This window comes from Benincasa hispida, chromosome 5, assembly GCF_009727055.1.
Source record: "Benincasa hispida cultivar B227 chromosome 5, ASM972705v1, whole genome shotgun sequence".
In the NCBI taxonomy this organism is placed as follows: domain Eukaryota; kingdom Viridiplantae; phylum Streptophyta; class Magnoliopsida; order Cucurbitales; family Cucurbitaceae; genus Benincasa; species Benincasa hispida.
The window spans coordinates 43,058,938-43,072,533 of NC_052353.1; the positions used below are offsets into that span (position 1 = coordinate 43,058,938).

Sequence of the window (13,596 nt, forward strand, 5' to 3'; positions counted from 1 at the left end):
CATGGGCACCTCCGAGGATCGAAAGGTAAAACTTGTGTCCTTTAAACTAAAAAGTGGAGCATTGGCATGGTGAGATCAACTCCAAATAAATAGGAAAATGTATGGAAAACCTCCAATTCAAAGCTGGCAAAAAATGCTTAAACTCATGAAGAATATTGATGTACAGCCAATTCCGACATTGCAAACAGGTATCAAGAAGCATTAAAGAGTACACAGAAGATTTCCAAAGGCTAAGTGCAAGAAACTGTAAAAGTTAAACAACATGCAGCGAAAGTATCAAGGATCCATAAGCATTCTAATTCACTAAATTTGGCAAAAACTAAAGCATGCTCTTCATAAAAGTGGGTTTTCAGAACATACCTTTGATGAATTCTCCAAGAAAATGTCTGTTCAGCTGTTGTCTTCACTTGATATCAACGTGAACCATCTCAAAGCCTTCCCTACTATGTTCTTGGAGCTTTAAGCAGAGTTATGGGACTCAAGAACAGCTTGAAGATGTGAAGAAACAAGGAAAGCTCACAGTAACAAATTGAAGAAGACAGTTTCTTCTTCATCGAAATTTCTCTCCGAATTCTCTATTCCCTTTTTTCTCCAACAACTCCAATCTTCTTTATATATTTAGATGAACATGCAAAATGATGGAGTGCATGGCATGCAGCTCATGCTTGGAGAATCAAAGTAGAGAAGATAATGGTTTGTGTGTGAGCATAAAGATGATGATAATAGAAAACTCTTTTTCCATTTTGTGCAACCATGCAAACGAATTTCTATTTTCTTTTTAAAACACAAAATGACTTTTAAATCATTTTAATTCAAAAATTTGATTTTCTTAAATTAATTTAATATCAAATAATAAATTTATTTTTGCACAATAATCATCTTCATATATTTAAATCATATTTAAATATTTATTCTATTGTTCCGTTTAATTTGAACGTTTCAAATTAATTTCTCAAGCTACCCTAAAGCTTACCCATTTACGAGCTAGTAGGGGGACCTCACGGACCTATAGATCATGGGTTCCAACGATCCGAGATTAATCGACTAAACTTATTAGACTGATCTAACCCCTATTCGTTAACTAATAGGTGATTCCACTAAAGCCCATAACTGAACTCCCTTCACGGTAGATATATTATGTCCACTCGATATAACCATGATTAGTAAGTTAACCCTTCACAGGTTGCTTGTAATAACGGCTGGGTCGAATCTCTGTTTTACTCTCGAAATTACCTCTTATTTCTTAAGTTCCACTAATCCCCTAATGAACAATTGATTTGTGATCCAATCAACAAATCGAATCCCTCTCAGGCCAATGAGAGAGCGAAGCCTCTTGTTCAAGACCCAGAATCAGCACTTGAATGGTACAACCTCTCTACTAACCCTAATCGGGTAAGAGTGAATTCCTTCTTGCACCCTATGTTCCCAGCTATTCATCTGATCTTATCCCCAAAATTGTAAGCTTATTGAGCAGAGGCACTTGGTCTACTCTCACCATTTGCAGATCAAAGGATAATCCCGAACAAACAAGAGTTCATAGTTAGCTCAGGATTAAGGTCAAGTTACCTAGGTCATTGTTTTGAAATAATCAGTCCTAAACAGTAAACAGTGTTATAAAGTAAGAGTAACTGGTTTCATAGTCCGATTTTGCACAAAAATCATTTGCACAAGACACCCCCACTTCTCATGTCCCAACATGAACGAATTAGGATCACTTCGTTTGTAGCACTTTACAACATAGGGTAGGCTGCATCCAATAGTGTTACCAGAATAAGGTACCCAACCTTATTCATATACTATAGATCCTTTTTAACTATTTACTCGAACCCGATCCACTTGTATGTCTCCACATAAAGTTCAAGTACTCATAAAAAAGTCAAGGGACTTAGGTTTATTGGATTTCTAAAAAACAATATATTCAACAACAACTTTATCGAATTCTCATAATAAGTTCTAATGTTTACAAACCACGAGTTTTATGACATAAAACCCAAACAAACTCCCACTTGGACTAAAAATCCAGTGGTAACTTATATATCCAATATATAAGACTGAGTTTTTATAGAGAAATACAATAAACTAGGGCATCCCATACCCATGGTTTTACCATTTGGTATCTCATACCTAATATTTCTCCCACTTGCCCTAGGTTATTAACCTCTGGTATTTCTAGTCTTACAGATGATTCTTAATCACTTTAGCTGAGAGAATCATTGTAAACATATTAGTATACAAATAGGTTTCTTATGGAGAATTCATCTATTTCTCAATAATGGCTAGGAAGCACATTGTCCTCCCACTACATTGAGGATCTCTCAACTCTTTGATTAAGATGGTTTGACCTGCCTTAATAACTCTTGTTAACAGTCAGAGCTAGAAATCTTAAATTCATTATACTTCGATCTTAGCCATTTAAATATCTGAATATTTGTTGATGGCTATTAACAATTTGATTCTTAACAGAAGTTGCTATGAGATAGAAAAAACATATTTCTTGAAAAAAACATTTCATTCATAACAAAAAAAATATGTACAAAAAGTTCATTACAAGATTTAACAAAAGCAGGTAATTTACATCTTCATCAGCAACTTCTCCTACTGAATGAGCAGAGCAAACGGTCTTCAGGATCTAAGCAGCCTGTTTGCCTTTCTCTGCTTTTTTCTCTGCAAGATATTTAGGGCAATTTCTCTTCCAGTGCCCCAGATAGTTGCAGTGGAAACATTTTTCTTTCTCTGCAGCGGTTTTCTTGCTATTCTTACCAACAGTCTTTTTCCCTTTCTCTTTGTCTTTCTTTGCTGGAATACTCTTAGTCTGCGAAGACGAGGCAACTTTAGGCTTGGAGGACATTCCTCTCTTCTCAGAGGAAGCAACATTTACTTCTGGTACTGGTTCCAAACTGATAACATTTACTTCTGGTGCTGTTTTATTTAGATATTGCGGTAAAAAGAGAGAAAAGTTGCATCGATAGTATAAGAATTGGCTGAGAAATACGAAAATTATGAAATGTCATAAACGCATCCATTAACACCATTGCGATGGCGAAATAGAATGTTTCAGTCTCTGTTTTGCAGGAAATTGGTCACCGCATGCGTTAATGGCTCGAAGGCAAAATGTACGACGCATCTACATCGCATGCGCCCATCAATCAAGAACGAAGAGATGATCAACGCAATAACGGCGCATGCGGTAATAAAAAACAACACCGCATGCAGCGATAGATCGAAGATGTGAAGAGCAACGCATTTGCGAACGATTCTGACAAGTGTACAGCTTTTTGTTGTGCAATTCTGATGGATTGATTGTGGAACAGAAAGGAATTTTCGATTACGCCATTGTAGGAATTACTATAATTATACAGTGGGGACCACAAATTCAAAGAGCCAAGGTCTTGTCTATAAATAGCTTCCTCAAATTCGCTGAAAAATATACTGAAACGGGGAGAGAGGCTGGTTTGAAGAGACTGTACAGAGTAAATCCGGGAGAACTACGAGACAAGGCTGAAAAGTGAGTCTCCGAGCAAGGAATTCTTCCGATTCCCGAAGCTGAAGCTCTGTGCAAAAGGTCAATTCTATGGGGAAAGCAAGCCTAAGAAGAAAGCTTTCCTCTCCACCATCCATACGTAGGCAAGCACAAGTCTCCGATCGGGATCTGTGTCAAGACGTTGACACTCTTTCCGTATTTGTTTCTATTCTCTAATTCATCTTCTTTAATTCCTCATTCACAAACATGTATCAAACGCTTAAATTTAGAATTAAATGTTATCATCGTCATCGTTATCATCTCTTGTCTCTTTTCATACATTTATCATCAATTTTCTCCATGATGTGTTCTTAATCCCTAGGGTAAATAGCGAGAATTAAGCGAGTGAATCAATCTGTGTCAAGGAATCAATTAAGTTTAGCTAAAGCATGCTCAAAGGCATCTTCACTTGTGAGAGTAGAAGTGAAGATGTTATTTCGCCTATCGAGAGAAAGTTGGAAGAATGCATTAAATAAAGCGAGAAGTATTTCCAGAGATGGAAACAACCTTGCGTTCATCATGTTCATCTCTGTTTCACCATAGACGTATGGGAACGTGGCCGATCACTGAAAGGTGTACGCCAAGGGAAAGCGGAACCTTAGTTGTGTCCTTAACGCAATTGATGAACTTGCGATGTTTTTACTCTTTACTCTTTCTCTTTCTGCTTCATTCATAAGACTTGCCATCACATTCATTGATTCTTTTGTACAACTTCACAGCCAGTCCTTGACCTCTGTATCATGTATCATAGTAGTTTAGGAATTTACTTTATCAATGCATTTCTACTTTTAGCGCAATTTATATTTCTGTACAAACCAAAATTCTTTATTCATTATTATAATCGGTCGCATGTATCACATAAGTATCGCATTTAACGACAACAATTCCCGTGTTCGACCTCGGATCATTATGAGAAACTTGCGTTAAAATTATACTTGGTTTCAGCGCAAGGAAACTTGTGACACGCACTACTTCATCGCATACTACGAGCATATCACTATCAATGCATATATTTAGAACGTAGTATCGCATAAAATATCATCAGTAGTGTGCATAAGCGATACACATAGCAAAACACATTTTATTTTTAAAGTCAACAAGTTTATGGCGCCGTTGCCGGGGACATGAGCTTGTATGATTCATATTCACATTGTCTATATGCTTTAAAGAACATATTAAATTTTTATTAACATAAACCCTTAGTTCTCAACATGGTCTGGAAAGCTTGCAGCTCATTAAGCAGAGTTGTCAAGTTGTATTCAATTTTATTCATCAAGGCATTGGTACAAAATTACAGAAAACTCTTCGAAAGAGATTTTAGAATAAAGCCAACTTAAATTCTCTCATCCATCATAGCACTGTTCACTTCAGCCACATTAAAGTGGACCATCATGTTCAGGACATGTTCACGAACATTAGTCCCCTCTTTCATGCGACTATTATAAACGTATTTGATAGCATCATGCCTCAGGGTAAAGGACGGCCGTCTAAACATCCCTCTTAGAGATTCCATAATCTCTTTGGCAGTGTTCATAGCCTCATGTTTTTTCACCAAAACGTCAGACAGGCTGGTGAGAATATAAGCACGGGCTTTATCATTAGCCCTGATCCATTTATCAAATGCTTCCCAAACAGTTCGGTTGGTATTTGAGCTTGGAATGGGAGGACATTCCTCCGTTAAGACAAATCTCAAATCATCTATCGGGAGTATTGTATTCAAATTTGAATTCCAATTTACATAATTATCCCCAATCATTTTGTCTGAAGCCAACAATTGTATAATAGAACTTGTCATTCTGAAATTATAAGCAAATTTTATATGTAAATTGCTTTTAAATCCAATCAAGTTTTAGCAAAGTGATAATGTACCTATAATCATTATTTTTGCAACGATACTTAAGTGATTTAGAACAAATGCTACTGTGGGGCAGTCAAGAATTCCTTCACAAAAGCAAGACAGTTCTTGACCAAATATAATCTCCAGAATAACTCATATTCCGATAGTCATTTAGTTATCGTTTTCGGTCAAGATCATTACTAACACTTAGTAAGTCTTGTAAGTGTAGACCCACCACTTTCAGATCTTATAGAAAGGTATGAGTATGCCTCTGAAATAGAAGACAATACCCAAGACGGAACTATAAGACCCTATTCATTTTACTAAAGCCTGGGTTATTTCGAATCCTATGTTACAACCCTCCCTAGGGATCGCCACAGTTAACGACTAGCTATTGCCGCATGAAAAACGACAGCAGATGCAACATAAGAATCTCATGGTTCAAACTAATGGAGGAGACCATAGGACGATGTTGACACATTTCCTTCACCCACTTACTATAAACAACTTCCCCCATTCACCTTGTTATTGACCCATGCAAACACTTTCCATATTGAGCAGTCAAGGTAAAATCGACAAGAAGCCGAGCATGGATCTCACGGTGTGAACTCTTGAGGATGTGAGAGCTAATAACTTTTATTCTCCCACTGAAGTGTTTTAAATGTTTGGGTATTTTACTTAGTCAAGACGGCTAATTTCATACAACCTAAGTTTAAGTAGTTTATCCAAATATAACTCTTATAATTGGATTTAACCTACAATTCTAGGTGATAAACCATTTTATACCTCACAACGCTCACGAATGCTCATAAAACCGGTTACCAACGCTCAATTATTCAGCTATAATCCCCAGATAGGAGGTGTTCTGTAGACCGTCAACTTAAATACCCCAACCTTCGATAGGATTTTATATCGGTTGAGTTTGTAACCATAGTCTTACAAGTTTAACGACCTATTTTAACTATTAAAACAAGTAGTTAACCTAAGTGAGCATGCGGCTATTCTTTGTTATGGATTTTAAACGTCTAACCCAATTTTATAACAACTTACAAAATTTAGACATGCTTAACACCCACAACATTCAACAAAGGTATCTAATATAACTATTATATTAAACATAACCCTAACATGCATACTATATATCATAATATTTTATAATATACTGTCAATGCATGTAACATGCTTCCTATGGTAGGATTTTAAACATATAACTATTATATTAAACATAACCCCCGTACTTGATTGTTCGAAGTGCCAACAAATAAATTCAAGGCATTCTAACAAAGAGGATGATGTAGCTCGGAAAAACCCAGATGTTGGAGATGAACTGTTTTGCGTTATCCAAAGAATACTTCTAACCCCAATAACCTTGAGTAATCCTCAAAGACATTCATTATTTCAAACAAAGTGCACCATACCTGGTAAAGTGTGCATAATTATTGTCGATAGTGGCAGCAATGAGAACATTGTTTCGAAAAAGTTAGTTCAGACTTTGAAACTTAAAGTTGACCCACATCCACATCCATATAAGGTTGGATGGACTAAAAGAGGTGGTAAAACAATTATTAATGAAATATGCACAGTGGCTTTTTCCATTGGTGGCCATTACAAAGATCAAATCATATGTGATGGTATAAAAATGGATGCTTGTCGTCTACTTCTTGGTCGATCATGGCAATATGATAGAAGGGGCATCCACAAATGCCATGAAAGTATATATGAGTTTGATTGGTTAGGCAAGAAGGTTATTCTATTACCTCTCCAAGATCTTCCAACAACTTCCTCTTCCACTTTAGGAAGAGATAAATGCAGTCTATTTTCATTTTGTCTACCAAAAAGGCCTTAGAGATAACATCCACTTGTACATTAGTCTTAATGGTTAAATATCTCTCGACTTCCCTCCTTTTACCGAATTCTGTGAACAGCAAGGTTGAAAATCTCCTTACCAATTTTCCAAACCTCACCAAAATTTCAAAAGGCTTATCTCCATGGAGGGACATTCAACACAACATTGATTTTATACTCGGTGCCTCACTTTCACATTTTCCCCATTACTAAATGAGCCCATTCGAGTACAAAGCACTTCATGAAATTATCAAAGACCTCCTAAAAGAACAATCCAACCTAGCCTAAGCCCCATGTGTTGTCCCTGTTCTTTTAGCCCCAATAAAGGATGGTAGTTGGCGCCGATGTATTGATAGTCAACCTATAAATAAAACCACCATCAAATACAGATTGTCCATCCCTAGAATAGATGATCTCCTAGACCAATTAGCAGATGCTCAAATCCAAAGGTTTTTCATAGTATATAGAACGCCCGCTTACTCCCATCTCGAGCGGGAGAAAGAAAGAAAACTATTGCACACGCCCCTCTCCCTATCGGTCGAGCCGCTTCGCCCCTCATTCGCCCTTCACTAAATGTTAATGAAAGCAAGCCCTTTCATCCTAATCTCATCTACTGAAAAGGGGGCCGGGCGTAGCGCGTTCTTTGATGTGGATTATTCAAGAATCGAAGTCGAGTTGCTTTATAAAAAGAAGATATCAATGAACTTCTATGAAATGGTTTCACGGGATTTAGCCAATTGTCTTGATCGTGGGATATCATTGAGAAATAGGAATCCGTGTTATCAAAGGATTTCCTGCGATTATTTCTCCTCTAGGCAGTAACGAGGGATCCATTGAGATCGATTCAAATTGGACATACAAAATCTTTCATTGTTCAAGCTCGGGTACAAAAATCATCCTTTTCTTTATAGTCGTATCTACTTTAATAAGAAAGCGCTCTTAGTTTAGTTCGGTTTTCAGAATAGATCTCCATAGTGACTATCACCAAATTCAAATTAGGCCAGGGGATGAATGAAAAATCGTATTCAAAACAAATAAAGGCCTCTTTGAATGGTTGGTTATGTCGTTTAGATTGTCAAAAGCACCTAGCACGTTCATGAGACTCATAAATCAAATATTCCTACTCTTTTTACATAAGTTTGTCGTTATTTACTTTGACGACATCTTAATTTGCAACAAGAGCTCAAAGGAACATTTATCACACTTACAGGATGTCTTCTATACTCTTGACAGTCATCAATTAGTCATTAATCTAAAGAAATATGCTTTCTTAACTAACAAAATTTCCTAGTCTTTCGAAGTTGCTGTAGATGCTAGTGATGTTGAAATAAGAGCAATGTTATCCTAAGAATCACACCCTATATAATTTTTTTAGTGAGAAATAAAGTGAACCTCGATAAAAATGGACCACTTATGAATAGGAATTGTATGTCGTAGTAAGAACCTTATAATATTGGGAACACTACCTTCCAGGTAAAGAATTCATTCTACTAACCGATCATTATTCCCTCAAATTTCTTCACTCACAAAAATATATTAGTAGAATGCATGCTAGATGGATAACATTTATTCAAAAATCTTGTTTTGTAATAAAATCATGCCTTTGATAGTACTAATAAAGTAGCCGATGTTTTAAGTAGAAAGTCATCTCTGCTGACTCTTCTCCAAGGAACTATCACAGTTTTTTATCACCTACCCACTTACTATGAACTAGACCCTGATTTTCATATAATTTGGTAGCAACGTAATACACATTCTGCCCCCTGATGATTATTATTTATTTGACAATTATCTCTTTAAAAGTAACTTGTCGTGTACACCTCAAAGGTCTCTTAGAGAAGCCATCATACATAAAGCTCATTCTAGTGGATTAGCTGGTCATTTCGGTCGAAATAAGACCTATATAATGTTGTGTGAAAAATTCTTTTGGCCACAACTCAGGAAAGATGTAAACAATTTTGTAAAATAATGCTTTACGTGCCAAACAACAAAAGGTCAATCACAAAATACAGAACTTTATACTCCACATCCAATTCTCCAAAACATTTGGGAGGATCTCTCTATGGACTTTATCCTTGGTCTTCCATGCACACAAAGAGGGTTTGATTCTATTTTCGTCATTGTTGATAGATTTAGCAAGATGGCTCATTTTATCCCTTGCAAGAAAACCTCAGATACTTTAAAGAAATCTTAAGTTTACATGATATTCTCAAATCAATAGTATCTGATAAAGATGTTAAATTCATGAGTTTTTTTTTTTTTTTTTTTTTTTAAATAGAAAAGCCTTAGGAAGAAGTTGAAACTCACTTAAGCTTCAACTCAACAAGCCATCCTCAAATAGATGGTTAAACTGAGGTGACAAATAGAATATTGGAAAATCTACTTCGATGCATCTCTGGAGAACAACTAAAAAATGGGATCTTGCACTCTCACAAGCTGAATTTGCATACAACAACATGCAAAATAGATTGACAAGGAAGTGCCCCTTTGAAATTGTTTGTAATCATCCTCAAAAACCAACTTTTGACCTCACTAATTTACCTTCTTCTGTTGACAGCAACTAGAGGCAGATTACATGGTGGAAATAATTCAAAAGATACATGAAGAAGTTGTGAAGAACCTAACAGCTGCCAATACAAGATATAAGGACAAAGCTGATGTTCACCGAATGAATCAAACTTTTCAACCTGGATATCTAGTGATGGTGTATATTAAAAAATCAAGACTACCAACTGGAAGTTCTTCCAAATTAACCAACAAAAAGTTCGACCTATTCACAATATTAGAAAAATTTGGAGAAAATGTCTTTCAGATAGATCTACCTACATCTATGAAAATTAGCAACATATTCAACGTTGCTGATATTTTTCCCTACTATGCACCTGATGAGTTTCAACTTTCATCATAAACTCGAGGACGAGTTTAATTCTTAGTGGGTCGATTTGATGTAGATGCCTTTCGAATATTTTGGGAATATTCTGTAATTTCCATTTATACTAATTTGTAATTTTAATTTGTTTTCTTTTTAGTTTAGGTGTGAAAACACCCTTCCACTCTAGGTCTATTTAAAGGGGATTTAGGATTAGAATTAGTTAGGTAGTTAGATGTGAAACAAACCTTTCCCTTTTGGCTATTTAAAGGGATCATAATCTACATTTTTGCTTCAAGATTTTCTCCAAAATTTGACTCTCCACGGGACACTTTGCGAAATCATAATTATGAAATTCAAGAAAAGATACAATGTGAATAAATTTTCAAAATTTGTAGATGGGATGTTAATAATAATAATAATATTTGTTATTTACCAAAATTAACAATAAACTAATAGAATAAATTAATGAGGTTCGGACTTTTGTTGATTCTATTCGTGATCTCCTCTATTATGGGTCTATTCTTGGTTTTCTTTGAACTAACCAAAGAGTAATCCTTTGCTCATAAGTTAGCTACACAGGCTCAAAGCTTAGTGTTTTTCGCAATCCGGCTTAAAGAACATCTTCTTTGGTTGGTTTTTGCCTTTCATTTTGATTCGATTTGTTATTAAGTCTTCCTTTTTACTGTTATACCCAACAAAAAAAATAATTTTAAAGTTTGTTGGAAGCTTGGAGAGTAAATTTTGTTAGAGAATTCAACCTAATTTGTTAAAGTGTTTTATATTATGTTTTAAATGGATATGGTAGCATCAATTATGATAAATTGCCTTGGTGAATTAATTTTATCTTGCTGTAATATTTTTCCTCTGGCTATATTTTATTGCTTAGGTATGGGTTGTTATTCACTCTCCAATAGTGTTTCTTCCATTTATATGATCTTTTGAATAGATAAAAATCGTTCTTCCAAAAACTTTAACTTCAAAAAGTAAAGCGTACACATTAAAAAAAGAACAAAAATACAAAATATTAACTACACTCAAGTTGAATCACAAATTATATTTCTTAAAATATCTTGTACCATCATTCTCACCCACTTGTTCTATTAAAAATATCATAAACCCATACAACTTAAAAAAGCAATTGAAAAATTAACATCCAAAGAAAATTTCATGAAACCCAATTAATTAAAATAATTGACAATCATAAAAAGCAAAAATCCATGAAAAATGAAATCCAAATCAAACAAAACCCACACTATCGCACACTTCCCATTTCTTATCCGAATTAACCAAAAATGGGCGGCCGGAAAGGTGAGATTTCTTCAACTTCCGGCCTCCAAGTCCCCTTAATTAAACACCTCCATCCTCCCAATAAATCCAAAACAAATTACTTCGCTTTCCTTTGTTCAATCGTTGCTTCCATGTCTTCCGTTTTGGTTGGTTACGGTGAGAAATTTGACTTCCTATTGTTCATGCTCTGTTGTTCCTCTGTTTTTTTATTTCTGTATATTTTTGAGTTTTCAATCAGATATCGGTGTAATGAGTGGAGCTGCAATCTACATACAACAAGATTTCAACATCTCTGATGTGCAGGTGGAAATTCTGGTCGGAATCATCAGCCTTTACGCCATTATAGGCGCCGCCGCCGCTGGCATAACCTCTGATTGGCTCGGCCGCCGGTACACCATTGTTCTCTGTGCTGTCTTGTTCTTTGTCGGAGCTATTCTCATGGGTTTCGCCCCAAATTACGCCTTCCTCATGTCCGGCCGATTTGTCATCGGCATCGCTGCCGGATCTGCCGTGTTGATTGCCTCTGTGTACACTGCAGAGGTTGCTCCGACATCATCTCGCGGCTGCCTCTCCACTTTTCCTGAGGTCTGTCCAGTTCTCAATTAAGTGCAAGGAGAGATCCGACGTTTTGATTTTGAATAGTTAGAGATTGATTAATTTTCTTGCAGGTGTTTCTTAACGTCGGCATTTTGCTTGGATACATTTCGAATTTTGCATTCTCCAAGCTTCCAACTCGTTTGGGGTGGCGATTTATGCTCGGAATCGGTTTAATTCCGTCAATGTTCTTAGCTGCCATCGTGATTCTGATAATGCCGGAATCCCCACGGTGGTTGGTAATGCAGGGCCGAATCAACGAAGCCAAACAAGTCCTCATCAGAACCTCAGATTCCATCGAAGAATCTCTACAGCGCTTAGCCGACATCAAAACCGTCGTCGGAATTCCGGCGAGTTGTGAAGACAATGTCGTTCAAATCCCAAAACAGACCACCCACGGTAGCAGCGTTTGGAAGGAGCTATTCCTTCACCCAACGTCTGCTGTCCTCCACATTCTTATCACCGCCATCGGTGTCAATTTTTTCGTAGAGGCCACCGGCATGGGCGCCGTCGTTTCATACAGTCCTAGAATCTTCGAGAAGGCCGGAATCTCATCCTCCGACCACAAGCTTCTAACCACGATGGGCGTCGGCTTGACAAAGACCATTTTCGTTTTGATCGCCACTGTCTTGTTTGACAAGATCGGACGACGGCCATTGATTCTGACGAGCATCGCCGGAAAAACGATATCGTTAATTGTTTTAGGGTCAGGGATGACGATAATTGAGGCATCGCACGAGCAAGTCACGTGGGCGGTGGGATTGTGCATTGCCATGGTGTTATCCGACGTGGCTTTTTATTCTATGGGGATGGGACCCATGTGTTACGTCATTTCAGAGATTTTTCCGTTGAAGCTACGTGCTCAAGGAATGAGCGTGGGGATGATTACAAATAGAATTATGGGTGCAATTATTACAATGACGTTTTTGTCCTTGTACCGTGCAATTTCAATTGGAGGTGCGTTCTTCCTCTATGCTGCCATTGCAGCAGTGGGTTGGGTGTTTTTTTACATTGTGTTCCCAGAGACGCGGGGGATAGAGTTGGAGGATGTAGAGGGGCTTTTTGGTAATTTTCTATGGAAGTTCTCTAACAAGGAGGATGATATTGAATGATGTCGGACATCAATGAAAGAAAAAATACTTTGGAGTACACTTATTATATATAAGTGTGTGTATATATATATGAATGTATGTATCTATTATCTTTCTTTGTGATTGAAGAAGATGCCTGAAGATATGACAGTCCGAGTTGCACTCAAATATTACTCTCAATGAAAATATCATTATCAATGTCTATGTTGGTAAGTCAAATTTATTTTAATCATAAACTACCACTTTAAAAACATAGGTAGATAATTATAAGTGAAATATATGTGTTATTAAGAATGTGTTTGAAATACATTTTCAAATATTTAGTTTAAAAAATAAGTCATTTTGAAATAAATTAGAGTCTTTGGAAACCACTCAAAACAAATTTTCAAGTGTATTTTAATCAACTTTTATCAAAAGTGTTTAAATAAAATGAGTTTTTTGAAAAATATTTTTTTCAAGTCAATCCAAACGGACCTTAATACAATAACAAATAACGTCAAAGACAACCAAATTGATAAAAGAAAAAATTCTACTACACAAATACGTGATT

At 36.3% G+C, this 13,596-nt stretch overlaps 1 protein-coding gene across 1 annotated transcript; it reads left to right on the forward strand.

The window, feature by feature from the left end:
* Positions 1-11,263: 11,263 nt before the first annotated feature.
* LOC120078780 (polyol transporter 5-like) lies at positions 11,264-13,214 on the forward strand. The gene is made up of 3 exons (XM_039033087.1): positions 11,264-11,517; positions 11,600-11,946; positions 12,030-13,214. Exons 1-3 carry the CDS (start codon positions 11,367-11,369, stop codon positions 13,065-13,067), a joined length of 1,536 nt encoding a protein of 511 aa, XP_038889015.1. The 5' UTR covers positions 11,264-11,366; the 3' UTR covers positions 13,068-13,214.
* Positions 13,215-13,596: the final 382 nt, after the last annotated feature.